This window comes from Artibeus jamaicensis, unplaced genomic scaffold, assembly GCF_021234435.1.
Source record: "Artibeus jamaicensis isolate MK-2021 breed Jamaican fruit bat unplaced genomic scaffold, CSHL_Jam_final scaffold_537, whole genome shotgun sequence".
NCBI lineage: Eukaryota > Metazoa > Chordata > Mammalia > Chiroptera > Phyllostomidae > Artibeus > Artibeus jamaicensis.
The window spans coordinates 41231833-41258905 of record NW_026522047.1 but is presented as its reverse complement, the minus strand read 5'-3'; the positions used below and the strand labels follow the sequence as shown (position 1 = coordinate 41258905).

General features: G+C 58.4%; 1 protein-coding gene across 4 annotated transcripts in view; it reads right to left on the bottom strand.

Moving 5' to 3' along the window:
- The window catches only part of NFIC (nuclear factor I C), a 68212-nt gene extending 42146 nt beyond the window's left edge, over positions 1–26066 (bottom strand). For 2 of the 4 annotated variants that reach the window (XM_037165285.2, XM_037165286.2), the window contains exons 1-2: positions 19267–19383; positions 9460–9991 (exon numbers count right to left, since the gene is read on the bottom strand). In XM_037165285.2, the coding sequence (XP_037021180.1) occupies positions 9460–9991; positions 19267–19296 (562 nt within the window). In that variant the 5' untranslated portion in view covers positions 19297–19383. Of the gene's footprint in view, positions 1–9459; positions 9992–19266; positions 19386–25621 lie in introns of those variants that run through there. The other 2 variants (XM_037165284.2, XM_037165282.2) reach the window with 2 other exon arrangements.
- Positions 26067–27073: the final 1007 nt, after the last annotated feature.

Sequence of the window (27073 nt, the reverse complement as noted above, 5' to 3'; positions counted from 1 at the left end):
AGCTCTGGCCTGGGGGAAGCCTTGACTCCCAGACACAGTATCCTCTGGGTGGGAGAAAGTGAAAGGCTTCTAGCATGCGAATGGACAGGGGCTATTCCCATTGCTCTGAAGGTGAAACTGAGGTCCAGAGAGGGCAAGCGAGCAGCCTGGAGCTGCGCAGCCGGGACTGGAGGGTGGAGGTGGCGGAGCTGGGGTGAAATCTGGGCTGCGTGTAGCCTCCGCCCTAGCCTTAACCTCTCAGTTCCTCCCTCTACAACAAGGCTGCAGAGAGGGCCTTTCTCAGCAAGGCGGTGGGGGGGGGGCGCGGAATCCAGGGGCCACATGTGCCACAGTAGGCGCTCCATAAATGAAGCCTTACACTTGGCACTGGGCCCTGTTCTAAACCTTTTAATTCTGTTAACTGGCTTCACCCTTGCTGGTTGAACTCATTCTACATTTGAGGAAACTGAGGCACAGAGAAAAGCGGTCACTGCCCTGTCCATAGTGAATGCCCACTCACAAAATGCCCCACCAGCTGGTGCTTTATAATTAATCGCACGATGTGATGGGGAGAATGACGACTGTGTACCAAAGTCTGTGTACCAGATACTACTGCATCTGCCCCCCAAACCTGGGGGGAGGGCACAAGGACCTTCAGATACAGATGGGGAAATCAAGGCACAGAGGGAAGAAGGGATATGTCCAAGGTCAAATCCAAGCCCTGCCATGCATGCACTGTCTTCTCCCCCAGGTAGGCCTACCCAGCCCAGGGTCCAACCCTCTGACCACATGGGGTTGGGGTGTCTGGGCGTGGTGCCCTTCCACCCTACCCTGCACAACAGTTCTTCCATCTTTGGGAGGGGTGGGGCTTGGGTGTAGAGGCGGTCCCTCTCCTCCCTCTTCTCTCTGGAAGCTGGCCCTTTAAGGCAGCAGGCTGCCAGGGCTTGTCCCGGGGTGACCCCAAGGGGCGGGTGTGGTCAGGAACAAGGGGCCCATTCAGCACTGCTGCTGCCTCCGGGCAGCCCACAGGCTGGGGTGGGAGGCTGGGAGGAGACCGACAAAGGCAGGGAGAGACTAGGGGTAGGCAGAGCAGAGACAGGGACTGGGAGAGAAGCAGAGACAGAAGGGGAGATGGCTGGCCTAGGGTGCACCTCAGCCTCCCTGGTTCTCCCAGGTTGAGGGTTTGAGACTCGCCCAAACCCCTAGGCAAGCTGCAACCCCCAAAGGTACTCCTTGATCCAGCTGAACTCTAGTTCCAAGGGGCACTCCTGGGACATTCTGGGCAGGTCTCTGATGCACCCCAAAATGCCCCTTTCCAGGGGAATGTGGGCCCTCAGAGATATCAGACTTGGGTTTGAATCTTGACTCTGCCTCTTAGCTGTGCAACTTTGGGCCAGTGGCTTTGCCTCTCTGGGACTCAGTTTCACCACTGGTTAAATGCAGTTAACTAATCATCCCTACCTTGGTAGAATTATGGTGAAATGAAATGGTGCTAATAGTTCCTGATACTTACTGAGAGTTTAACTGGGTAAGCCCTCAGTGTGCCTGCAGTTCCCTATAAGCACCCCCAGCACCCACACACTCAGGCAGAAAACCACTGCCTCCAGCCAGATGTCAGCATCACCTATTACAGCTACTGCCTTTGCCTGAGGACCTACTAAGCGCTCTTGGCCCTACAACAACCTCTGGAAATGCAGCCAGGGTTCTGTGTCCCACATCTAATAAACAGACATAAATAAGGTCTAGGCTCTTACCCACGTTCTCATAACCACATGTTCCCACCATCTGCTCCCAAACACCCCACCCCACACGGGGGCCTGCATTCACCTGGCTGCCCCCGAGAGGGCAGCTACTGCCTTAGCCAGTCTGGATGGAGCCTCAGAGGAACTAAAATCGACCTCTGAAGGCATCTCTTCCGGAATAGTCTACTCAGTCACCAATGTCTTAGGACAGGCTTATTCAACTCTGACCTGAACTTTCTGGATCCCTGACTGCAAGAATTCTAGAACCTGCCCCCTGGATGTTCTAGACACCAGCTTAAGAAAACCCCAGAGCTGGTTCCTGGGCATGCAAAAACCCAGTGCGAGGAATTCTGCAACCAGCCATTAATGGTCCAGAATACAAGGGTTTCTTGGAGATCGCTAAAGCCATATTGAATTAGGTAACTGATGACAGATTTGGGTATTCAAGAATCTACCCTCATTCTCAAGAACCTGGCTTGGGAGATGTGAAAGCTGTTTCCAGATGCTGTAAAAGCTCGCCTTGAAGAATGACAGAACCCACCCCAGGATGTTCTAGAACCCATCTCACAAAATTCTGGAGCTCGTCTGCTGGTGAGCAAAAACCCAATGTAAAAAATTCTGGGCTTTGCTTCTGGAGACCCAGAAACCCAGCTCAAGAAATTCTGGATCCTGCTCCTGGATGGTCAAGAATACACATGAGGAATTCTGGATCAATGACACAGCTCTCGAGGTTCTAGAACCATTTCTTGGGTGACGAAATAATCTAACTTCAAAGGATTCTGAGGCTTCCCTTAGAACAGTTGTTCTCGCTGGGGTGACTCTGCTCCCCAAGGGTGCTGGGTGATGTCCCGAGAACTTTTTGGTTGTCACATGCTCCTGACATTGAGCCAGGAATGCTGCTCAACCCCCCACAGTGCCCAGGCCAGTCCCTTCCCCCACCACCGGTGACCCTGCCTCAACGTCAGCAGTGCTGAGGCGGAGACCCTGTTGTTCCGTATTCAAAAGCCCTAAGGTGAGACCTTCTAGAATCCACTCTTTGCACGCTCATGGCTCAACGTGGGAGATTTGAGATACGCCCCGGAATACTCCAGAATGCAGACGTTCTACGGCTGAGCTTCCGGACATGGCAGCCGCGGGTGCGCGTGGAGCTGAGGGCCTGACGTGTGCTCAGTGGGAGTGGAGGTGTGAGTGCGAAATGCACAGTGAACTCCTCGGACTTAGGACAAAGAATGCAAAACATCTCCACAACTGTTTCATGTTGATCGCATGTCAAAATAGCACTATTTGGGATGTCCAGGGTTAAACAGAATAGGTCGTTAAAATGAATTTCCCCTGCGGGTTCACACTTGGAAGTATAGATATCAGAAAAAATGTTCAAGTATGCGGCTCACATTGTATTTCTACTGGACAGTGCTGTTCTGAAACTCACCGAGAATTCTAGAATCACCTGGAGGCCAAAGACCCCAGCTCCGGACATTCCAGAACGCGGGCCTTGTGAATTCTAGAACCTGCACCCGGGCAGGTCTAGAAACGGCCTCAGCTCTTGGCATTCTGCAGACTCCCCGCCCAGCCTCAAAACCCCTTCCCGCCTGAAGGTCACCCACTCTGAGGAGCTAGGGCCCCTCCTTTCCCTGCCCGGCACCCCACAAGTTGGCCTGGGACAGAAGATGGGTCAGAAAGGACCAAAGGAAGGGCCTTTACTGGGTAACCTTTGGCAGTGCCCTGCCCCTCTCTGGGCCTCGGTTTCCCCATGTGGACAAGACATCCACGTTCGCAAGTGCCTTCTCCCTCATCCCTCGCCAACCCTAACCATCTGTGACTTCCTGCCCACACCCAGCTGGAGGGAGGGGGCTGGCCTGGCAGCTGCCTGAGGAGGGGGGGCCCGGAGATGTCCCTAGCTGCCCTCGGCTGCCCCTTAACTCCCCGGGCGCCGGGCCAGGGTGCCAACTGCAGCCCCACCTCGCCGGGATGGCCGCCACAGGTGCAATGTGATGCCTTCTACTTCTGCTGGTTCCTCCGAGGGCTGGGCCCCGCCTGTGCGGACGAGGCACCCTCGTGGGCTGCCTCGGCGCCCTGCACTCGGTTGCACACGTGTAACCCAGGCACATGCGCAGGGGTGTCTGCAGCAGGACTTACTCACCGAGAGCTCTCATACCTGAGCGCTCACCATGTGCTAAGAGGCTTCCTTCTCTTAGATGCTATCTGGATTCCCTTCTCTGGATACTCCCTGTGCTGATTTCGCAAAAGTAGAAGCCAGAGATGAGCACTAACTTGCCCAAGGCTGCCCAGTGGGCAAGAGGGCAGAGCTGGGCCTAGAACCTCAGCAAGATGATGCCAGTGGCTGTGATAGTAATAATTTATTACATTACCACCACTGATATTACATTTATGAATTATTTATCGTCACATACATATAGAGGCACCAGTGTGTAGTATTTTGATTAAAAACAAAGAATTTTTTAAATTGTGCTATAATCACGATAACATAAAATTGACCACTTTAACCATTTTTAAGTGCACAGTTCTACGGCATTAAGTCCACTCACAGCTCCTCACTTCCCAACACTGTGCAGCTCCCACCGTGGGCTCTGGGGGGCCTGCTGTGTTAGCAACATCCTCACCTGTTAGTCCCTCTTGGCCGCTGACCATGAGCCCAGAGGCCTTTTGCCATCACTATAAATACGTCGTCAGCTGGCGTCCGGGCCTTGCACTCATGTGGCCGCCTTCTTTGCACAGACAGACGGCTGCACACCTGTGAGCCTGGCCCTGGGAAAATCCAGGCTGCCAGGGGCCCCTCACCCTTCTGCCACCCGGGGACCCAGAGAGGTGACAGGGTGCCTGTCCTGGGTCTCAGGTGCCCCTGGGTGTTCGCTGTGGGCGGAATGAGGCTCAGGGTGTCAGAGCAGAACTGAGGTCTCCCCTCTGTGTCCTGCAGCTGGGACCAGGCAGGGCCTCCTGTGTGCTTCTCTGGGACCCCTGACTCCAAGCCCTCCATTCAGTGAACAGTTAGAATTCACCCCATTTTACAGATGGAAAAACTGAGGCTCATAAAAGGGGGTGTATCTCACACAGCCTGGAGCAAGTATGGACAGGAGTTATGTCCATTATACAAAGAAATAGGCACCCTCATGCACCCTCTTGTCCATCCCTTTGTCTCCCCAGCATAGCACCCAGTGCTGGGAGGAAGGTTAACAGGGGCCAGAAGACAGGGAGACCCTCAGTCGGGGCCTGGCTTGCTTTTCTCTGTGGCTCACAGGCCGATCTCCTTGTTCTCAGCTCCCCCCCGCCCCCCGCGCCTCCATCCCTAGACCAGAGAGGGCAGGTCTTGCCTTAAGTCACACAGCAAGCCAGGGGCAGAGCTGTGGCCAACCCAGGCCCCTCGCTCCAGGCTGCAGCCCTGTCTCCTGCCATCCCAGCCCAGGGTGCCCTTTATGGAGACCTTGGCCCCAGGTCTGGGCACAGCAGGCCCTTTAATACGGTTCAGCCCCCCTGGTTCATTTGTCCACAGGGTACTCAGCACCTGCCCTCTGTATCACCTGTACAACTGGGGGTGCGGTCCCACCTGATAACCTCAAAAGTGTTTTTTAGTTTGTCACTTTTAGGAGTTTTTTTTTTTAAAGATTTTATTTCTTTTTAGAGATGGGAAGGGAGGGAGAAAGAGAGAAACATCAATGTGTGGTTACCTCTCATATGGCCCCCACTGGGGACGCGGCCTGCAACCCAGGCATGTGCCCTGACTGGGAATCAAACTGGCGACCCTTTGGTTTGTAGCCCGTGCTCAACCCACTAAGCTACACCAGCCAGGGCTCTTTTAGGAGTTTTGAGGACTCACAATCCATGCGTTCTACTTCTGCTCTGCCTCTTACTATCTGTGTGACTTTGGGTAAGTGCCTGACCCTTTCTGAACCTCTGTTTCTTTATGAAAAACATGGGAGAAGGCCCCTCCCTCCCAGGGCGGCGGAGAGAACTGAACCAGTTGAGATGTTGGAATGGGCTCAGAACAGGGCGCTCAGTGGGCACTCGTGTTCACAGTCACTGTTCATTTTGTTGTCATCATTGCTTCCTGGTCCCACCCAGGAGGGGTGGGAGCCCTCCAGTTTCTCCTGACCCTCTTTTTGGGGCACCCTGGGAAGCCCCTCTGCACTTTGAGCCTCCTGAGCTGGCCCACAGCAGGATCCGGGGAGGCTGGCACTTCATGAGGCGGGAGCGGGAGGCTGGCCCACGGCAGCGTCAGCAAATGGGCACCAGCTGGGCTGGTGGCTGGGGCGGGCTGGCAGCTGCCCGGAGCGGGCGGGCCAGGCAGCCCCTCCCCTACCCACCCCTGGCACTGTGCCCACCAGCCTCAGGTTTCTCAGGCTGCCAGAGGGGGCAGGGAAGCCTGGCTGGGCTTCGGGGCTGGGCAGGCGGCTTCCCTCTCTGGGCCCAGTTTCCTCCAGGCACCTTCCCAAATGCAAGGCAGGTTGAAGAGCGCCAGGCTCACCCACTCCTGGCCTCCCTACCACCCTCATCACCTCCCTCTGCAATATACGCTGCAGCCTCTGGGCCAGTCCAGCCCCGGGGCCTTTGCACTGCCTGTGCCCTGCCTGGCGTTCTCATTCAGTCCCTCCACACCTCCTTCATCTCCTTCAGGCCTCGTCTTAAAAGTCACCTCCTCCGAGCGTTCCTTCCTGTCTAGAGTGCACCCCTGGCCCCTCTCCGCACCCCTCCCCCACTTCGCTTCCCTGACATCACCTTTATTCACTTAACTGTGAATTCTCAGCTCTTTATCTCCTGCTCACAGTGCCTCCCACCCCCCACAAAGTACACTCGTTTAGCAGGCAGCCCCCAACACCCTGAGGGGAAGCTCAAATCACCCCCTCATCACAATACTGCCAGAGGTCCCCTAGGCCAGCCATGGTACGCGCACAGTGTCCAAGCTAGAACCCAAAGCCTATGGCTGCAGTGGTACTGGACAGATGCCTGGGGCACCCAAATTGCGCTCCAAGAGGTGCCCTGGGCTCTGACAGCTCCAGTACTGAAGGGACCCTCTCCTGGCTAGTCCCACCTCTACACCGCTCAGAATAAGCCCAAGGGTGGAGGCCTTGGATTCCCCTTTGGGATGTGGCCCCACCAATCCACCTGACACCCCTGGAGGAGATAGAGAGGCTAGTGGGGAGGAGCCAGGCCCTGCCCGAAGACAGTGAAAAGGCTGGTGCATTGCCTCTGCGTCTGTGCCTCCAGGTTTCTGTCTGCATCTCTGTGTATGTCTGTCCTTCCGTCGGTTCTGAGGCCCCACTCCTGATGTTAGAGGTGGTCCCTCCTTTTAGCTGTACAGCAGGTGTCCCCCTCAACATCTACCCTGCACTCCTCCAGAGGCCAAAAGAGGCCCATTCTTTCCCGCTCAATTCCACGCCTCCCAGTAAGACTGAGTAAAGTGGACACTGTGCTCTGGCCTAGGCTGCAACCCACCCCCTCCAGCCCTGGAACCCACAGGGTACGAGTGCGGAGGTGGTGGCTGTTCCTCTCTGCCATCAGACTGACATCGGCCCGGCCAAGGACAGAGCTGACTCTGGCCCAGAACAAGGGCAAGGGATCTGGGATAAGTGGCAGGGAGCTGGGGCTCAGTGGAGGGTCCTGGAGGGCAGCTTTGGTCCAGGGACCCTGGAGGAGGCCCGGGCTGCCGGACGCTCAGGGCACAGACGCAGCCCGGAGGTCGCAAGCCGTGAGGACTGGCTGCCCACACTGCAAACGACCATTTCCCTTCATCCCTTTCTGCCCCTGGGTATGGAAGGCTGGTGGTGGGGCGGAGGTGGGAGCATCAGCTCGGCGGCTGCCTGTGTCCAGATCCCACCTGTGCCCTCTCTGGGCTGTATAACCTTGGGTGGTCCCTTCTTTGGGCTACTGTTTCCTTTACTGTGAAATGAAATAGGCACAACGATGATTCTGACTCGGGCTGCTGTGAGAATGGGAAAAAGTCGCTGAGCCCTCAGAAAACGATGCCTGACAGAGAGAAAGTGGAGTTAGGAGGTGGAGTTTTGAGGCGCGAGTAGGAGTTTTCCACAGGGGAAAGGCACTCCAGCAGGGGGAACAGCACAGGCGAAAGCCTGGAGGTGGGAAAGAGTAACCGTATGAGGATGGATACACAGTAGCCACCCACGGAGCCCTAGCCCCATGCCTGGCACTTGTCTTCACCAACCGTGTGCACCCAACACCCCTACAGGCAGCTACTTCCAAGCTTCCCAATTCACAGACAGGAAAACCAGGCACAGAGAAGTTAAGTGATTGTCCAGATCAGCCGGCAGAAGACAGCTGAGTTAGGGCTGGAATCCAGGCCCCAGTCTCACACACCACCCTCACTCCCGGCCAGCTGGGGCTGGGTCAGCTGGGCCCAGCATGAGCAGGGATTCCCCTGGGGTGATGGAGTGGGCTGGAAGCAGGGGGGCGTGCAGCCTTGACCTTTGCTGGCCCTCATTCAAAGAGGTTGACCAGACTGGCCGTCAAAGGCTAGCGGTGGGGCTCGAAGGTGTCTGGGGAGGCCTGAAGGCCTGGCTTGCCTGCCGAGCTGAGGGGGAGAGGGGGCACGTGGGGGAGGGGAGGTGCCCAGAGATTATGCTGACGCTGGCAGAAAACTCTGCTTCAAAATTTTATCAGCTCAGCTCGGAGGAGGTGGGGGTGGGGCTCGGTGCAGAGGATGAATGCGGAGGGGGAGACCTGGACCTGCATGGTAATGAGCCAAGGCAGCCCCTGCCCCCTGCCCCCTGCTTGAGACAGTCACTTCCTCCACTTCTGGGCCTCCACGCCCCGAACACTGCCTCACTGCCAGCCCCTGTGGGCTTGTGGTGAATTGCTGGGGGTGGGGCAGGGGGCAGGTGGGGTCAAGGTCAATAAATCAAGGTCAAGGCTGGGAAATTCTGCCTGGCTCTTCTTCCTACACACCCTGAAGACCTGGAGCTCCACAGCTTCATCTAAGAATACCAGTGCAAAGAGTCAACATGGCCATTATCCCCCTTGTACAAAGGGGGAAACTGAGGCACGGAACACTGATGTGCCCAAAGCTGCATTTGGAACACAGACACACAGGCAGGAAACAGTGACCCTGGCTTTAGCCACCAGCACCTGTGACCTTGAGGGGCTGGATAACATGTCTGGCCTCCACATTTCCACGTAGGCTGTGGACCACCTGGGAATGATACCCCCACACCAGTCAATGCCCAGCCATCCTGCAGAGCTCAGTTCAGCCGCACCTCCTCTTCCAGGAAGCTGGCATGGATCCCCCTGCCACACACACATGGAAACTCTGTTGATCTCAACCTCAGGCATTTAACCACAGAACCAGCAAACACCCAGGTGGAAGGGCTGAAGCTGGGGACACTGGGGGCCACAGAGGGTGGTGACCTAGCCAGTCATGCAGCACCCCAGCTTCCCACTCACAACACAACTGTGTGCCCCATCAAGCCTCTGCTGGCAGTCTGAGAGTCAATCGACCATTGCTCACAGCATAGGATTCCAGTACTCGGCCAGCTTTCCCCAGAGGGATCGGACCCTTCACCTCCCACCTGTCTGTCTCCCATCAGCCTCTTTCCTGTCCTCATCCCTCTTCCCACCGACCTCTGGGACTTCCCCTTCCCCTTGGACAATGCCGGGCCCCACCTCCCACATCATACTTCACATATGCTGGCTCCTCCCTCTGACCCTGCAACTGTGCAGGAGCCCGCCTTCCTCCTTGAACCCCAGTGCCCCCCATTTCCCTCCAGCTTACCTCTCTCCCGCACGAAGTAGGCCAGGTAGAGGTCAAGCTCCTTGACTGCCACTCCGATGTGGTGGGGCTGCACGCAGAGCACTGGGTGGCCGCACTGCGCCGCCTTGACCAGGCGCTCGCCATCAGTGCTCTCCAGGGGGATGCCCTTGAAGAGGATGACCATGACCAGGTCCAGGCGCCACACCTTGTCGGCCTGGCGCAGGCAGTCGATGCGGCGCATCTTGCCCTTCTGGTCGGGGTTGGAGAGCACACAGCCCGGTGCCTTCTTGCCGGTGATGGCCAACACGAAGTCCTCGCGGCACTCCGGCCGGATGTCCTTGCGCAGCTTGGCCAGCAGCCGCGATGCCCACTTCTGCTTCACTTCGGCCTTCTCTCCCAGCAGTTCGTCCTTCACCGCACGCTCCTCGTCCTTGGACATCCGCTTCTCGTGCTTCTTGAAGTATTTGCGCTTCCGCGCCTGCAGGTTGAACCACGTGTAGGCGAAGGCGCGCACGTGAGGCAGCAGCGCCTCGATGAACGGGTGGAACTCATCCTGTGGGCAGGTGGGAGAGGGGGAAAGTCAGGAGGTGGTGGGGAAGGGGACCCATTGCCCAGACCAGAAGACTGAAGCCTGGGGCAACTCAGTAAGTGGGGGAAGGGCCAGGCAGAGGTAGGCAGGGGGCCACTGCAGACCCCTCCACCTCCTGAGGAAAGTAGAAGGGGCCCAGCAGAAGCTCACGAGGGACAGCCAAAAACCCATTGCCCATATGGGGAAACTGAGGCTTGGACTAGGCAGAAAGCCAAGGCCAAGGAACACAATCACGGAGGACTGTCTTGAACCCCAAGACAGGACATGCTGAGGGTTCCTGGAGGAGGTGGATGGGGACCCGGTGTACAGACGGGGAAACAGACTGGGACAATGAGGATATGGTGGATCCATTCTCTTCCTGCTAAAACTGGGATCTGAAAGTACTATAAAGAACCAGATAGTGAATATTTCAGTTGCCACTACTCCATTCTGCACTGTTAAGTGAAACACAGGTGAGCTGTTAATGACCGGCACAGCCAGATATTCCAATAAAACTTTATTGACAAAACAGATGGCTGGCACTGGGCCCCCAGGCTGTGTGCGAGTTCCAAGGTCGAGAGCAGGGCTGAGCACCCACGGTGGGTGCTCGGAGATTGCAGGAGAAACCAGGAGTGGAGAATAGTGCCCGGGGCTCCATTCTCAGACCCCACTGCTCGGCAGAGGAAGCTGATCCAGCTGGGGGTCCAGGGCCACCCCTACTGGTCCTTGGCACTGATGGAAAAAATGAGGACACGTGTAAGGACAGGACTGGCTGAGGCCCACAGACGGAGACTAGGACCCCTGGATGTCAGAGGCTGCCCATTGTGCAGGCCAGGAAAGCTGAGGCTCTAGACACCAGGGCAGAATACACTGCAGACTGGGGAGCTCAGCCGTGGAGGTTCGGAGCCAGAGAGAGGGGCCCCTGAGGGCCAGTTCACCTCACCCTGTCCCCCAGAGATCCGTTCTGCTGATGGAGAAACTGAGGCCAGGGGAGGGTGGGACCTAGCCAGAGCTGTGACTCAACATCTCCCTCCCATCATGCCTAATTGGTGTTGCTGAGCCCCCACACCCATCTGACTCCCCCCATGGAAGCAGCAGCCCCAGCAGGGCCCCTTGGAGAGCCGCAGGGGAGGCCCCATCCCCTTCTCAGAGGGCAGGAGGGCTGCGTCACTCTCTTCGTTTTCTAGCAAGGGAAACAGTCCACAGAACATCGGGACCTGGTTTCTTAGCCTCAAGAGTGAGACGTTCAAGGAGAAAGGAAGACAGAAGAAAAACAGCGGTCCCACCTCCCTAGTCTTGCCTGGGCTGCGCTAGGCTTCTTGGATGGGGTGATAGCTCTTCCTGGCTTATGAACCCCATTATCTGCCCGGTTCTCAAAAGGCTGTATCAGCTGTTACAGTCAAACCATGGTTCTCGAATGTCTCCCATCTTGAACAATTCGGTTCTCCACCAAGTTCTTCACAAAAAAATGTCTCGATTGTGGAACAGAACTTCTGTTCTCAATCCGACAACCCTTTCATGCTGACCCTGTACTTCTAATGGGAAAAAAATGATTCGGTTTTCAAGCAAATCACTTCTCCAGCAGCCTTCTGGAGAGAGTTAGGTTCAAGAACCGAAGTTCCACTGCACTGTTATTATTGATGTTGTTACGATTACTTTGGTTGCTTGTGATCTTCCAGGGGGTCAGGGAAAGGCCTGAGGCTTTGCCGTACGTTGCATGATGTGGAAACTGAGGTTCACAGAGGCCCTAGGCCTAGGTCCCACTCTCGTGGCCTGTGTGAGGGTAAGAACCCAGGACTCCTACCCCACCAACGGTCCTCAGGCCCCTTCCTTGGAACAGCCCACTCTCTGCAAGGCCGGGGTCTTGGACGGGGAGAAGCAGCTGCTGTGGGCTCTTGGTTGGCTTTCCAGGTGGATGCGGCGGGGCACAGTCGCACCTCCAGACCTGGATGCACGTGGTACCCACCCGCTCGCCCTCGCTGCTCTGTGCTTCATCTTCCTTTGAGCCATCTCTGGCCATGGGGGGAGGGGGATGACCTCAGATTTCACTTATTACTGAGTCTCTGAAAATAGCCTTCTGCCCTCACCAGGGTGGGGTGGAATGGGGCTCGGCTTGTGCGCCCAGTTCCCCACTCCAATGTGCTCTGAAGCATGAGTCACTGGAACAACTGTGGCAGGGACTGAACCTTGGGTCCTTTTCTGCTGCCCCCGCCCCGCTGACCTGCTGAGGCAGAGGGAGGACGAAGGGCCCATCCCCTGCCAGTCCCTGTCCAACCCGAGTTGCCTGTCCTGTGCTTGAATGCCACGCGGCATGCCAGACTCAGAGATGGGCAGCCACTCGCTCAGGGTCACACAGCCAGCCCATCAGCAGAGCTGGGCCTGGAGCCCAGGCCATCTGGCTAGAGAAACTGGGGGGCGGGGGACAGGGAATCAATAGAGGCACAGGTCGCTGTCCCTGTGGAGGGAATGCCAGGGCAACGGTGTGGACGTTGGGCTGTGGCTGTCACCCAAGTTCTGGTGATTACTGGGGCCCTGATAAGAGGGAGCTGGGAAGAGGCAGCTGGGGTGTCAGCCAGCAGGAGCAGGCTACAGGCCCCAGACTCCTCCTCTTCTTGACCGCCAGCCTTTCTCTCTGAGCACCTCCCCACTTTTGAGCCCCTTTCCCTTAATTTTTTTCTTGTCTGGGCTCCTTCCTCCCTAAGCCCCCACCCCTCTTCCAGCTCCTTCCCTCTTTTCCCCCTCCTCCCCCTCTCTGATCTCTACCCCCTCTCTGGGGAGAGGTGCCAGGGAGGCGAGCAGGGGTGGGAGCCCACGTCACCAGTGACCCTAGCTGGTCCTGGAGGAAGGAAGACAAACAGTCTGTAACTGGGTCATGGACCTGCTGCCCTGTCCTCTCTTGTCCTCCCTGGGAGGTCAGGCCAGTCACTCTCTTTGTCCCATAAGACCTGCAACAACCAAGGCCTCTCTTCCGCAGGTGCCTCCCAATGTCCTCAGTGGCTGACAGGGCAAAGGAAACAGCCAAGGCAAGCTAGACGCTGAGAATCCTCCCAAACTCCTACACATCCCTCAAAGCCCTATCTCCAGTGTTCCTTCATTTCCTGCTCTCCTCTGGGGTTCCCTCAGACCTAGTGTGGACCACACAAACTGTGGGGTCTGGGTCTAGTTGTTTCTCCTCCTCCAACCCTAAGTCCCAGGGCTGAGGCGCTCATTGCTAGGCAGACCCTAGAGCGGAATGAGGCGGGGTGATACTGGCCTCCATTTGCACCTTCTGTGTGACCCAGGAACTAATCACTGCTCCACTTGGGGCCTCAGTTTCTCATTTAGTAAAATGGGCAGAAAGGGGCACTGTGGCCCGCTGGGGGGTTTGCCTACTGCCCTGGTAATCAGAGGGCAGAGGGAGGGGAACAAGGCTAGGCCTTCCCCAGAAACCCCACTTGGCCCACTGGGACTTCCCAGCCAAAGAGGGCAGCAGCGGCCTGGAGACGGGCCCCTGGGCCCGAGCCTGCTGGGCGCACTGGGCGGGACAACTGCGCACTGGGCTAGGCCCCTCTGGTGTCCCTACCACCCTCAGAGTCCAGGGCAGCAAACCAGCACATGGAACTCCAATTTCCACCAAAAAATATTCCAGAAAGGATTCTCTCTCTCCTCTGTTCATTCAGGAATCACTGTTACCCACCTCCTAAGTGTTTATTCTCAACTCCTATGAATCCTTCAAGGCCCGGATTTCAATGTCCCCTTCAAGTGAAGCCCAGGTGAAGTGGCGGACAGCAGGGCTTATATGCAAATGCAGACCCATCTGGCACCAGATTAGGGTTCCTAACCTAAGGGATCTCCTCCCCACAAGCTCGAGGGAGCATCAGAGTTTATGAACAGCTCTATCTAATGAGGGAAAGAGTCATTCCGTAGTTCAACCAACGTTTACGGAGTGCCTGCTGTGTGCCAACCCCATGCACGGTGCTGGAGACCCAGCAGTGACCTGAGTTCGGCTGGCACCCGGATCCACATCTGGGGCAGAAACGGATGTGAAACAAACCAACAAGTATGTAACAAAATGTCAGGTCCAGCAGAGTGTTTTGAAGAAAGTTACAGGAGTTTGAGGGGACCAGGGAATCCCTTGGGGGCTGTTTCTTGGCTGGGGGTCCATAGGGAGGTCTCGCATAGGAGAGGAAGCTTGAATGTAGACCTGAAAGATGACAATCAGAGCAGCTGTCCAGGTGGAGAGAGCAGTACCAGCACGTACAAAGGCAGGAGGCAGGACCATGCCCAGAACTTTATGGGCACAGTGAGGAGGCAGGTGAAGCTACAGCAGAGTGAACAAGCGGGAGTGGAGGGGTGAGGGCGGGGAAGGGACCGAGGCTGGTTGTGCAGGGCCTTACTGGCTGGGCCACTGGGAGGAATCTGGTAAACAGACCAGACAGTGAAACCCCTGCAACAAACTGGCAAGTGAGTGTGATCCGGGAACTCTGACTTCTTGTCTGGTATCCCAGGGGGAGGATGGGGGCTGAGCCAAAACAAAGGCATGGTGTCATGCCTTTTGGAGGCTGAGTATTTACTGTGCCCACTGCCCGGAGGGAGAGACTGAGGCACTCACTGAGCATTGGAGTCACTGGTCCAAAGTCGCACAGCCAGGAAGGAGCAGCACTGGGACGTGCACCTGAGCCCCTATAACTGTGGGCCTCCCGACACCTCAGCCCCACTGCTGGGACTGCAGTCTGACTCCAGCCTTGGAGCTCCCCAAAGAGGCCCACTCTGCACTCCCCACGATCCCTCTGAACTCTGTGTGGCTCCCTTCCCCTGCTCCATCCTGGACCACCTGCCACTACCTCCTCCTCCTCCTGGGAGGGGGCCCCACTGTCCTGTGCTGTCCCCATGTTTCCTGCCCACTCCGCACCTAGACTGCAGCCCTCTAGGAGAGGGTTTTGATCTGTGTCGTTCACTGTGGTGTCCCCAGAGTCCAGAGCAGTGAAGGGACAATCTCATCCTTTGCCTGTTGGCCCCGTTTGCACACCCCAGCTGACAAAGGCTGCTGGTACCCACCTGGTCTGGCCAAACTTGGGGAGACCCTGGACAGGGCTGGCCTGGGAGGAATGGTCAACAGAAAAACCCTCATGGGTCAAGGCTTCAGTTTTTCTGGGGTCACTGCTATCCACAGTTACTTACTGTCTACTGTATACCAGTCACTGTGTGAAGGGTAAGGAATCGGAGGAAGGCATAATTATGTCCCACTGGGGGACGCAGGGAGAGAGGCTGAAGCCCAGAGAGATTCAAGTGCCTTCTCTCAACTGGCAGAACTGTCCATCCATTCCCTCCCCCATCCATCCATCCATCCATCCATCCATCCATCCAACAAATATTTATGAGCACCGACTGTGTGCCAGGTCCTATGCCCAGCACCTTGGAGGTGTCCTGCTTCCCAGAATGCTCAGGCAGCCTGAGGAGTTGAGGGTCACCGGCCACTTCATTGCACTGGGAGGACACTGAGGCATGGGGGGGCCCAGTTACCACCCAGTCCCATAACTGCAAAGGGGACTCCATTCTGAGCCTCCTGAGCAAAATGTGCATGCAGATCTGAGGCATCCTAGGTGTCCGCTACCCACCCCCCATCTGTGGGGGTCCTGTCCTCACAGGTGTGGTGTGAGTGTGCATGGGAGTGTTGGGGTGCCCGTGTACTGACTGCAGCTCAACACTCGCCTAGGTGTGTGACCTGAGCAGGGGCTGCCTGGGGCAGGAGGCCCCAGGACTCAGCACTTCCCATCCATTTTGTCCTGAGACAGGGAGGGAGGGAGGCTCAGGCAGATAGAGAGACAGAGAGACAGAGGGAGAGAGACAGATAAGGCAGGAGAGAGGGAGGAAGAGAGGGAAGGAGGGAGGGGGAGGGAGAGGGAGAGGGAGGGAGGGGGAGAAGAGAAGGAAGAGATAGACGGGTGGGAGGAGGAGGGAGAGAGGGAATGAGAGGGAGAGAAGGGGAGAGAGAGAGAGGGAGAGAGAACGCTGACTAGGCCAGAATCCCAGCTTCGAGATTTACAAGGCGCTGGGCCCTGGTGCTGAGGCACCTCCACTGCGGAGAAGGGAGGGGGAGAGATCCAGCCGCGGAGGGAAGGGGAGACACAAAGACCTGGAGCGAGGCTGTGCCTTCTACAGGATGTCGTGGGCACACGGGGAGTCCCCACCCGCCCAGGTCTGGCTACCCAACCAGAGGCTCAGGCCACGCTGTGCTGTCCTGGGCAGGCCCTGGCCCTTTCTGGTCTTGGCCCCCTTCCCAGCCCAGAGACGCTGGGGAAGCCTGACCCTCACACCAGGCCTAGACCTCGCTGCATTTTGCCTCCTCCTCACTCCCATGGGAGGTGCTTAATAAAGATCTACTAAAAGGAACAAAAGTCAGGGCCCTCTCCCAGCCTCAGTCTCCCTGCTGGAGAAATGGCGGCAAGGGGAGTGCCTCCCTGAGAAGGACCCAGGTGAAGGAATGAAGGAAAGAATGAATGAATGAGGGAGGGGGCCCTGGCGGCTACACTCGCTGGCTGTGGCCCCGGGGAATCCTGGGCACTGCAGCCAAGAGAGATTTGGCCCCAAACCCGGAATAACTAACGTGGCGGTGGCAGCAGGCAGAAGGGAGGCAGGGAGGGAGGCCCAGAGTGGGGTGAGCGCAGGGAGGCCAGCCTTCCCGCCGGCAGGATTTATGGAAGTAACGGCTGCTCCACACAGTTCCTCTTAAGAGTAAAAGTGAAAAAGCGCTTGAGTCACCGCCACTGAAACAAGGACATGGCTCCCAGAATACTTCAGGGCCACCCCCCCCCCTTGGTGGGCAGGGCTGGGGGCACGGGGCAGCTCGCACTAGAGGTGCAGCCCCCAACCTGGTCTCAGCTCCTAAGAGGATCCGGGTCAGATCAGTCACGTCGGATAAAACGGAGCTATTTTAGGCCGGACTCAGGTTGTAAAATTAGTGAAGTCAAGAGGGGAGATGGAGGCCTGGAGACTGAGGGACACAGGGAGAGACAGACGGGGCAAGGAGAGAGACACATCGGGGGAAAGATGGTGAGAAACAGAGGTGTCATGACGGAGAGGGACGACAGAGACAGAAGGATGAAATGACGAGGACAGAGAGAGGCAGAGAGAGAGACAGGGAGAACAGACACAGAGAGAAGGAGACAGGGAGAGGGAAAGGCAGAGAGAAACGGGGTCAGGGCAGATTGGGGACTGAACCAGACAACCAGGGGAGGGGGTCCTGCAGGGGTGGTCAAGGTCCTCCCAGGTCTCCCAGCTTGAGACTCCAGACCGCACTGGGCCTGCAAGGAGCTACAGGGATTAAACAGGCTTGGCGGGTGGCTTCCTTCCAGGGTGGGGGGCACATGGGAGAATAAAAAGAGGAGGGAAGCCCCTGCGCTCAGGTCGCTCCTTCCCCACCCCAGCAGGGAGCGCTCTGGTTCTCTCTGCCTGTGTCTCCTGGTCCCTCATGCCCAGCAACCTGATTTTTGTAACTTCACGAGAGTCACCTGGCTGATCCTTGCCCTGCTCCTGGGGAAAGCCAGGCCCAGTGAGTACCCAAGTTCACGGGTGATGCCAGGGCTCTGGCTCTCCTCACCACCCCCTCTCTGCAACGTGGATAGAGGCCTGTCTCCCAGCGTCCTGATGGGGGAATTCCAGGGCGCAGTGACAACAGGCGGCCTTCCAACCTCCTCGCCTGGAATAGCCTTCCTCTGCCTGCCCGCCCCCCCCATGGATCTAGGGAGTGCGCAAGAAGGGCAGAGGGGGCAGGGGCACCCAGAGCCACACAGGCCACCCACCCCCTAAGGCCTGAGCCGGGCAGGCCTAAGGTCCCGCAGCTACTGAACTAGAACCCTAGATGTTATGGGGAATTTCAGGACGACAGGGAGACTGAGATGGGCCAGTGATGACTCTTTGAGGGACCCCCTCCACAAGTTGCTCAGAGAGGGAAATGGAGTCCAGCAGAGGGGCAGGGACCTGCCCAAGGTCATCGAGGAGGTCGTGGGCAGGATAAGACTGAGACACCCCCCCCTCAGCACCAGCCCTCAGTTTCCGCCTAAAGCCAGGAACTTCTTAGCGGGTGCTGGAGATCCGCCAGTAACAAAGATCCCACCGCGCACGGGGCGACCCCTGGCAGGGATGAGTCTCTCGGCCCTAAACCGGCACATGCGCTCTCCCACACAGTGCTCCTCAGGACAGTCCGCACTGCACTTTACAGTTTGGAGGCCATGCTGCATCTCTCTCCAGAAACTGCCTTAGCCCCAGGTCACGCCAGGGGAAACTGAGGCCGGAACGCCACTGGTCTACAGACACACACGGACTTGGGGTGGGCCCCGAAGCTGGAAGGTAGAACCAATGGAAGGGTGGGCGTTGTCTGGGAGGGAGCTGGGACGTCCCGGTGCGGCCTGAGGAAGGGACGTCCCCCCACCCCATCTCTGCACCAGGGCTCAGCCTGGGCAGCCTGGGAGTGTGGTCAAGGGTGAGAGGCTACAGAGGGGGCTGGGGCAGGTGCTGGCGGGCAAGGGCGTGAGCAGCACCGCAGTGCCAGCCGACCCCGGAGTGCAGGCCTCTCAGCTCCTCCCGGCTGCGGCTCAATAACCCCTAAATCGATGCGGCGAAAACATCGGGATGGTGGTGGGGGTGCGGGGTTGAGGGGGAGTAGGAGACCAAGCCGGGAAGTCGAGCACCCCTCCCCCCACCGCTGGCACCTCCAAGTTCGCGCGCCCCCTCCCCCCTCCGTGCACACGTGGGCCAATAATGGGGGGGAAAGGCAGCCGGGGCTGGAGTGACGGGGTGCAACCTTGGTGAGGAGAGGGTCCCAGGAACACATCAAGAGTGCTGGGGAGCTCAGGAGCCAGCTAGGATCCCCTCAATTCTTCTTAGAGGTAGTCCCCGGTCAGGCATGGGGTTCACGCAGAACCCTGTCTTTGGGGCGCCCCTCAGACCTTCCCGAGTGGATGGGGGAGCTCATCCTGCCTTGGGGGAAGCGAACCTGCAGCCCGCGCCCAAACGTCCGGGACTGGGGGAGGTCCCGGTCGCGGGGAGGGGGGGGTCCGAGCGGCACAGCAGGAATCCGGGGTGAGTGTATGGGGTGAAAGAGGGGGGTTCCGGCCCAGCCCATCCCCCACTGGTCCCTGGTCCCTGTTGGGGGCGTCCCGGCTCGGGCAGCCAGAGGACGCGTGCCTTTTTCGTCCCGCCTCCTCCGGCTTCCAAACTCCGGGGCTGGGATGCGGGGAATGCGGGACCCGGTGCGCGGGCGGCGTGGGCGGGGGGCGTACCTGGGTCAGGCAGAGCGGGGACGAATACATCCCGGGCGCGGCGGGAGGCGCAGGGCCGGCCGGAGCGGGCGCGCTGAACTTACTGAGTCATTTTTCCAACCCCCCCCCCCCCCGCGGCCGCGGCCGGCGCGCGCTCCTAGCCGCCTCCTCCCTCGGTCTCCCTCCCTCCTCCCTCCCGCTCTCTCCCTCCCTCTCTCCTGCGTCTCTCACTCCCTCTCTTCTTTTCCTGCCCCCCACCTTCTCTCTCCCTCTCCCCTCCTCCGTCTCAGTGTCTCTGTCTCTCCTCCCTCTGGCAACCTCCCCCTCCCTTCCCCCCAATTTCTCTCCCCTCCCTCCCCCCAATTTCTCTCCTCCCACCCGAACCTCCCACTTCTCAACATCCAACTTTCAAAGAAAAGAGGGAAAAAAAGAGCGCGAACGAGGAAGGAGAGCCGCTCCCCTCATGCCTCATGAACCCCATTATTGCTGTTATTACGAATTTCTAGCCGCTGGGCTCGGGACACCGGATGGGGACCCACAGCCATACTCAGTGAGACTGAAGAGGGTCCCCCGGGACCGGCTTCCCAAGTCAGGTGGGGTGGGGACGCAAGGCTGTTGATGGACATTTGGGGGCCGGAGATGGATTATTATGACACCCCCCACCCGCCCGGAGCTGGCCGGGAAGTTGGAGAAATGAGCCAAGGGGTGGAGGGGGGGGGGTTGGGGTGGAGAATGAAGCAGTGACGTGTGCAGAGGCCGCGCTGCGCGCGGAAAGCCCTTAAAGATGTAGTCCCGCGGTGTATGGCAGGAGAAGGGTCTCCTGCACCCTTTTCTCCCTGGTCCCCGAGAGCCAGACAGGGACTGCAATGCCCAGGCAGAGGGGCTTGGCTACAACTACGCCCCCGATGGCCAGAGGGACCCCAGCTAACCCTGGAGCGTCCAAGAATCTGCTCTTTCTTCTGTTGGCCAGCACCAAAGGGAAACGGGGGAGGGAGTGGCTTTGGCCTCCCCCATATGTCTCCGCAGAACCTCAAGAGGAATTTGTCCAGAAAGAACCTCAGGCTGGCCAGATAAACCCTCGCAGCCTCACCCCTGTCGTCCACAGATTCCTATCAACCCCAGCCATGTGTCCATTTCAAAGAACTGGAAACTGAGGCACAGTGAATGGTTTGGAGTCAGGCCATCTGGCAGAGAAGCCCACTTCTTCAAGCTCCATGGTTCTCCCTCTTGAATAATTAAGCACAGACCTGCTGTCTCCCATTCTGAGTCCCCAGGGCGCCTGACGACCTTGGCCTCAACACCTGGCCTTAACTCTCCCCCTCCGAGGTTGGCTCACTCCCTCAGTCCTCCCAGCCTGGCTCAGAGGCTACCTAAGCTCTCCTTCCAACCTCACGACAGACTAGGGGGATGTGGCCCTTTGCTTCCATCCCGTGGTATTTTGCTCTGTAAGGTGGCCTATCAGTGCCCACCCCGTAGGGTCTGCTAGCATAAGGACAATGTTACTTAGCAGACCTTTGACTTCCTATCAAATGTGCCCCAACACATTGTTAGAAGGCTTGCCCATTTTGATTAGTTTCTCTGAACATCCTGAGGCTAATGACACCGTCACCAACTGAGGGCAGGTTCCCCACACCCCGGGCGAGACAGATGCCGCAGCCCTGATATTTCCCTGTATTACAGGGGAGAAAACTGAGGCCCAGGGAGTGAGGCCACTTGTTCGGGGTCCATCGCTCGACTGGGAGGGAGCAGGACCCACCCGCGGCACCTTCCCCGGTGCCCATGTGCTCCTCACTGCGTGCGGCTGACAGTTATTCAAATGGCACTTAGCACATCCTGAGCGCTTCAAAAATGTTTCTGAAACCTCCCACCGTGCAGCCCCTTCAAACCCCAGGATGAGACGGGGAGGCAGGGGTCTGGGAACCCAAACACCAACACGGCGCAAAGCGGTACTTGATCACCGAAGAAAATGCCAGAAACGCAGACGGCAGGATCCCCAGGTCAGACATTTAAATGTTAAAGTGTATTTCTGAGCATTCTCCTCAGACTGCCCCCATCCCTGCCCTGCCTGCAACCTTCATGTAGCAGGTGAGGTTCCTTTCAAAGTCAAGTTTGAGGAGCACAGACGGCACCTTTTGGAACTCAGTTTCCACACCTGTGAAATGGCAACATTAGGACTCATCTCAGAAGGTTGGGGAGATCGGAGTTCTGGAGGTAATGTGTGTGAGGACTGTGTTAATGTTAGCAGTCGCAATGGACGGTAGAACCTTCTACAAGTTCACTGACAGCAACGGTACACACACACATATGTATGCACACACACGGGAGTGGGCAAAAGCAGGCTTCCAGCCATAATGCAATAATTGATAAGTAGTGTAAGAATAAACTGTGTTTCATGTACTCACAACTGCAAACCTGCTTTTGCCCACCCCGCAGTTCAGGCAGGAGAGGCCCCTGGAGTGCACATAGTGGGACCACAGCAGGCCTGTTGGGCTGCAGGGTCGCACCTGAATCTGCATCTCCTCCAGCCAGCAGCTTAACCTTTCTGTGTCCCAGCTTCCCTCTGTGAGGTGTGGGGCGATCGAGGTGTCTCCCCCCGGATGTGGGCAGATCAGCGGGCATGGACAGGGGTCAGACAGCGCCTGTGCATAGTGGTCTCTCAACACAGTGACTGATGGATTTGGACCTGTGTGTGGAAGGGCCCAAAAAGGGGTGCATGACTTAGCTCCTGGCATTTTGGAGTACAATTGAGCTCATTTGTTAAAAATTAAAGATACATTCTCCCTAGAACTCACTCTTTGGCTTCTTTGTAACTGTCCCCCACACACGGTAGATAGGTAGATAAACTACTGATGCACAGCAGTGTCGATAGCAACCCTGCAACACTAAGGCCAGCAATTTGGAGCCAGCCTCCAGGTGTCCATCTGTGTGGGGCCGGTTCAACATCACTGGTATGGGCACGGGCTGGAATACTACGCAGTTCCATAAAGGAACTAGGGGCTCTCGATGGAGCCATCTCCAAGAGCAAGGTCTGGACCAGGTTCCTCCTCCCACTGCATCCCAGGAACACCCTCTTGGAGACAATCATAAATGTCCCCTGACATTGCCCTGTGTCCCCTGGGGACAGGACCACCCCTAGTTGAGAACCCCTGCTGTAGACTCAGCCAGAGGACTCAAGATCTCATTTGAGATTAACAAAAAAAAAAAAAAAGAACACTCATGTATCCTCTATGAGATAAAAACTACCCTTTATAAGAATATACATGTGTCCTTTATAAGAATGTGTATCTGTCCCACCTGCAGTTGCTAAGACAAAGCTGGATGACAACAGGACCCCCCTGGACTGGAGCCCCACCAAGGTGGGGGTGATGAGGAAGGTGCCATTTTCACTTGTATACTCTCCTTAGATGTCCATGAATAGTTTGTGTAATTAAAAAGTAAACTTTGAAAAGATGAGAGGCATTCACAGAGTAGCTCAGGCAGGGACGACAGGAGCCCAAGTAATAGGAGCCCCAGTGGCAACACCACAGTGGCCACACCCAGAGAATCAGGCTGCCGAATGCTCGGTCCTGACCGTGCCCCCCGCCCCCCCCATGCACTCCAGGGAGCGTCCTGTGCGTTTCCATTTTGTGGATGAGGAACTGAGGCTCCTCTGTCGTGGGAAGTAAAGGTGGGACATGACACTAGGGCAGGTGCAGTCACAGATACACACACACAGTGACACATGACACACAGGTCTCAGGTGCACACAGGCACACACAACCATGCCGGCACAGACACAGACTTTCACACACATGGGCTCAGGTATCAACATGCAGATCTGACATGACACACACAGTGACATAATAGAGAAACACATGAAGACAGCCCACAGACACACACTCAGACACACAGATGTGTATACACATACAGACCCACACACTGACACACCCACACAAGTGCACACACAGTCCCAAACACAACACAGGTACATTCACCCACAATCACATAATCACGCCCAAACACGACGTATGCTTACCAGCAGCACACACACCCACAACAGAATCCAGTACTCACGCACACACACACATGCATGCAGTAGCACACGGCACAGCACACCCCACTCCTCCCCCTGGCAGTCCCCACCACCTCCCCCCCCCCGTCCTCCTTCTCCCGCCAGTGGAGGTGTCTGTGTGTGTGAGTGTGGGTCCATGTGGTTGTGTGTACACCAGTGTGTGCAGGGACTTATGTACCTGTGTGGCTGTGACCAAGCACTTCTTGAGGGTGTCTCACAGGTGTATGCTTGTGAACACACTGTGGACCCCTGGACACCTGGAGAAAGTGGGGATGGGTGAGTGTGGTGCAGGGCAGACCATGGACATGTGGCTGCACAGGGGTGTGCAGGGCAGGGCTGAGTGCTGGCAGCTGGCATGGGGAAGGGCCTCAGTGAGGCTGAAGGGGCTGATGGGAGCATGCAACCCTGAGCGCTGTGTGTATGTACCCGTGTCAACGTGGAGCCCCTTTTCCTCCCCTTCCCAAACAGCCCCTCCAAAATGGCTTGCAGGTTTTAAGTAAAAAGCAGAGACTTGGCCTAGCCTTAGGGCTTTCCTATTTGGAAAATTATATAAAGGCCGTGGGGTGGGGGTGGGGGGGTACAGCAGGGATTCCCCTGGAGGGTAGAAAATAACACTTTGGACCTTCCACCCCTGGCCTGGTCCTCCGCAAGAGCTGGGAGGCAGGGCTGAAGGAGACGGCCCCCAGCCTGGAAGGTGAGAGGGTCTCCTTGGCCACCGCCTGGGCCCAGATAGCTCCTGCGCTTCAGTAACCAACCCTCCCTCAAAACCTAGGCCAAAAGAGAGGTGGGGACCCCTGTCGCCCTGCCCACCTCTGGGGCTGGTCCCTGTGCACGCGCGGTTCCTGGCAGGCGACATCGCTGCCACCCAATGATTGAGTCCCAGTGCCACCTCGAGCCTAAAACGCAAACCAGGACCACCTGGGTCCACGCCCATGGGGACCTCGAGGCAGGGAGGCAGTGGGAGGGATGGGTTGGGGTGAGATGAGGGAACAGGGTTTTGGCAAGGTAGAGGAAATACCAGCCCCCCACCCAGAAGCTCTGTGGCAGGAAAAAAGGAACTGGAGGGTCCAGGGGGAAAGTGTAGACCCATCCCCAAGACAGTCATTCAGTGCCAGTCACCTGCACAGAGAGACACCTAACTGTCCCCTGGGACGCAGACACACGACACCGTTCCTCACTCACCCACAACCCCCTAACCGTCACACACACGGGAACACCCCACACGGTCACCCAGGGACATCACGGCCCCCAGGGACATACAACGCAGCCACACAGCTTCACAGCACCATTACACAGGGACACACGGCACAGTTGCCCAGTTACCCAAAGACACACGCACACTGTCCCAGAGAAGCACAATGCTCTTACACACGCAACACAACACACTCAGCCACGTGGATGCACAGACACATAAAGGAAAGGACCCGACATATAGGAACCCACATACCCACGGACAGGGACGAAACCACCTAGCTGCACAGACCCGAGAACGCATCCCCGCATTCCCATGCTGACCCGTTACGAAGCTCTGGAGCCCCCAAATGCACCCCTACAGCGCAGATGCCACCGATACCCGGAGACCAGACACCAGAATCCTCAAGTGCAAGCACCTAGGCTTGCCGGCCTGGGGCGCTCGGGGCCGAGACCTGGTGACCCCTCCCGGGTGAGACCCGGTGTGGCCGCGGCCCGGCTGGGGTCAGCCTGTGGGCGGGGCTCAGACGGCGTGAGGGCAGGCCGTGGGGGCTGCCCTTGCGTGGCGCCAAGCGCCGCCGCCCGCCGGACTCCAAGTTCAAGGCGCCCGGCGGCGACCGTGGCGCGCTCTCCGCCCCTCTCCGCAGCGGCCATTTTCCGCTAGCTGGCTCGCCGCGCTCACCCGGGCCGGGGCACCCCCGGGGGCCACCGCGACTCCTGCCCAACCGGGCGACCCCTCCCCGGCTTCGCTCCCCGGTGGGCTGCGCGTTTCGGGGTCGTGCGCCCAGGGCTTCGTCCCTCCCTCCTCCCCTCCGTGCCGGACAGGGGGCGGGGGCCCGGCCTGGTTGAGGGGCACCCTCTCCCGGGAGCCCCGCCCTCCCCGCCAATTCCGCGGCGCCCACGAGGGGCCCCCCACTTGGGATCCCCCGCTGCGCCCTGCGCGCCAGCTCCGCCCCCAGCCGCGAGGGGGGGCATCGGCGGGCGGGGGTCCTGCGGCGGCGGGCGGAAGGGGGTGTCCCCGCATCGAACCCTTCCTTGGGGCGGCCCCCCCAAGACCTGGCAACTTTCGCGCGGAGCCCACGCACCACCCCAAAAACTCCCCAGGCGAAAACGAAAGTGGGGGCGGCGACGTACCATGGCGCTGCTGCGAGGAGGCGAGGCCGGCGCCGGAGCGAGCGCGCTCGGTCCCCGGCGAGGGGGGGCTGGAGGCGGCGGGAGGAGGCGGTGAGGGAGGGCGCTCGTGGGAGGGAGCGAGCGCGCCAGGGAGGGGGCGCGCCGCGCCCGCCCCCCGGGTCCGTAGGACCCTCCCCTCGGCCCGCCTTCCCCGGCCCCGCGCACCGCCCGCTTCTCAGGCCGCTGGACTCCCGGGCCCGGTCTGCGGTAGCTCCATCCCCGGTCCGACCCGCGCCAGCGGAGGCCGGGCCAGCGGCCGCAGCGGCGGGTCGTGGGGCCTGGGGAGGGCTCGCGGCGGACTGAGCGGATCCACCTTCTCCGCGGCGCGCGCGCGCTCACACACGCGCACACACACACGCAGAGGGCTGAGGACACTAGCGGCCCGGGCCTCCTTCCCTCTGACTGGGTTACCACACACACTGACGCGCGCAGACCAGCACACCAGGTGCTTGCAACGTGTTACAGACACAGCCTGCGGGTGTCATCCAGACACACGAGGACCCACGCGCACAGCCTATACTGTGTCTAGGATGCACACCTCTTGCAGAATGCCACCAACACCGACAGCCTGCGAGTGTCACCCAGACAGACACGGGGCCCGCATGCTCACAGCCTTCGGGGTGTCACCTAGACACCCAGAGCCTGACTTGGACTCACAGCCTGAAGGGTGTCACGCCGACAACAGAGACTGACAGTCATGGAAAGACACTCCAGACCTGGGACTGACCCACAACTGATCCCCAGGACCCCTCCCCCAGGCCTTCGCTCCAGGCACTCTGGCCCGTGAGTGCAGGTGTACGGGATACACATAGCCACAAACACGTACAGTGGGGAGACGGGACAGATGGGGACACAGACAGACTCAGAGGAGGCGCGACAGACCTGGGGGTAGGGGTCCCCTGGGGGTCACGCAGGGGCTTCAGGCGGGTCGGGGGGCAGGGAGCGCTCTCGGCCGCTCCATAGGTGGAGGAGGGGATCGGGAGCCCCCTCCCTAGTCAGGAGTAATGGCGAAGTCCCCGCAGCGGGGGAGGGTACCGACGGAGGAGGGTCAGCGCCCCCACCACTGCCGTTTGGGCGGCTGCGGGCTAGGAGGCGGTGCCGCAGCGCCCCCCCCCCCAACCTCTGCGCTCTCCCGCAGTCCTCCCTTCTCAAGCAGCCGCAGAGTAGGCACCGCCCCCTTCCCCCTCCCCGCTCTGCGTCTGGCGCAGTCAGGGAAAGGTAGGAGGGGGGCTTTCCCGGGCCTGGTGGGATGGAGAAGATTCCCTATAGTATATGTCTTGGTTCCTCCCTGCCTGTGACCCCAGTTCCCTCCAGGAATTTATGGACCCCTTTGAGGAAGTAGTTCACAGCTCTCCTATGGAGAGCACCAGGATTTAGGGTGGGGCAGGTAGCACCCCAAGAGAAGAAAATCGG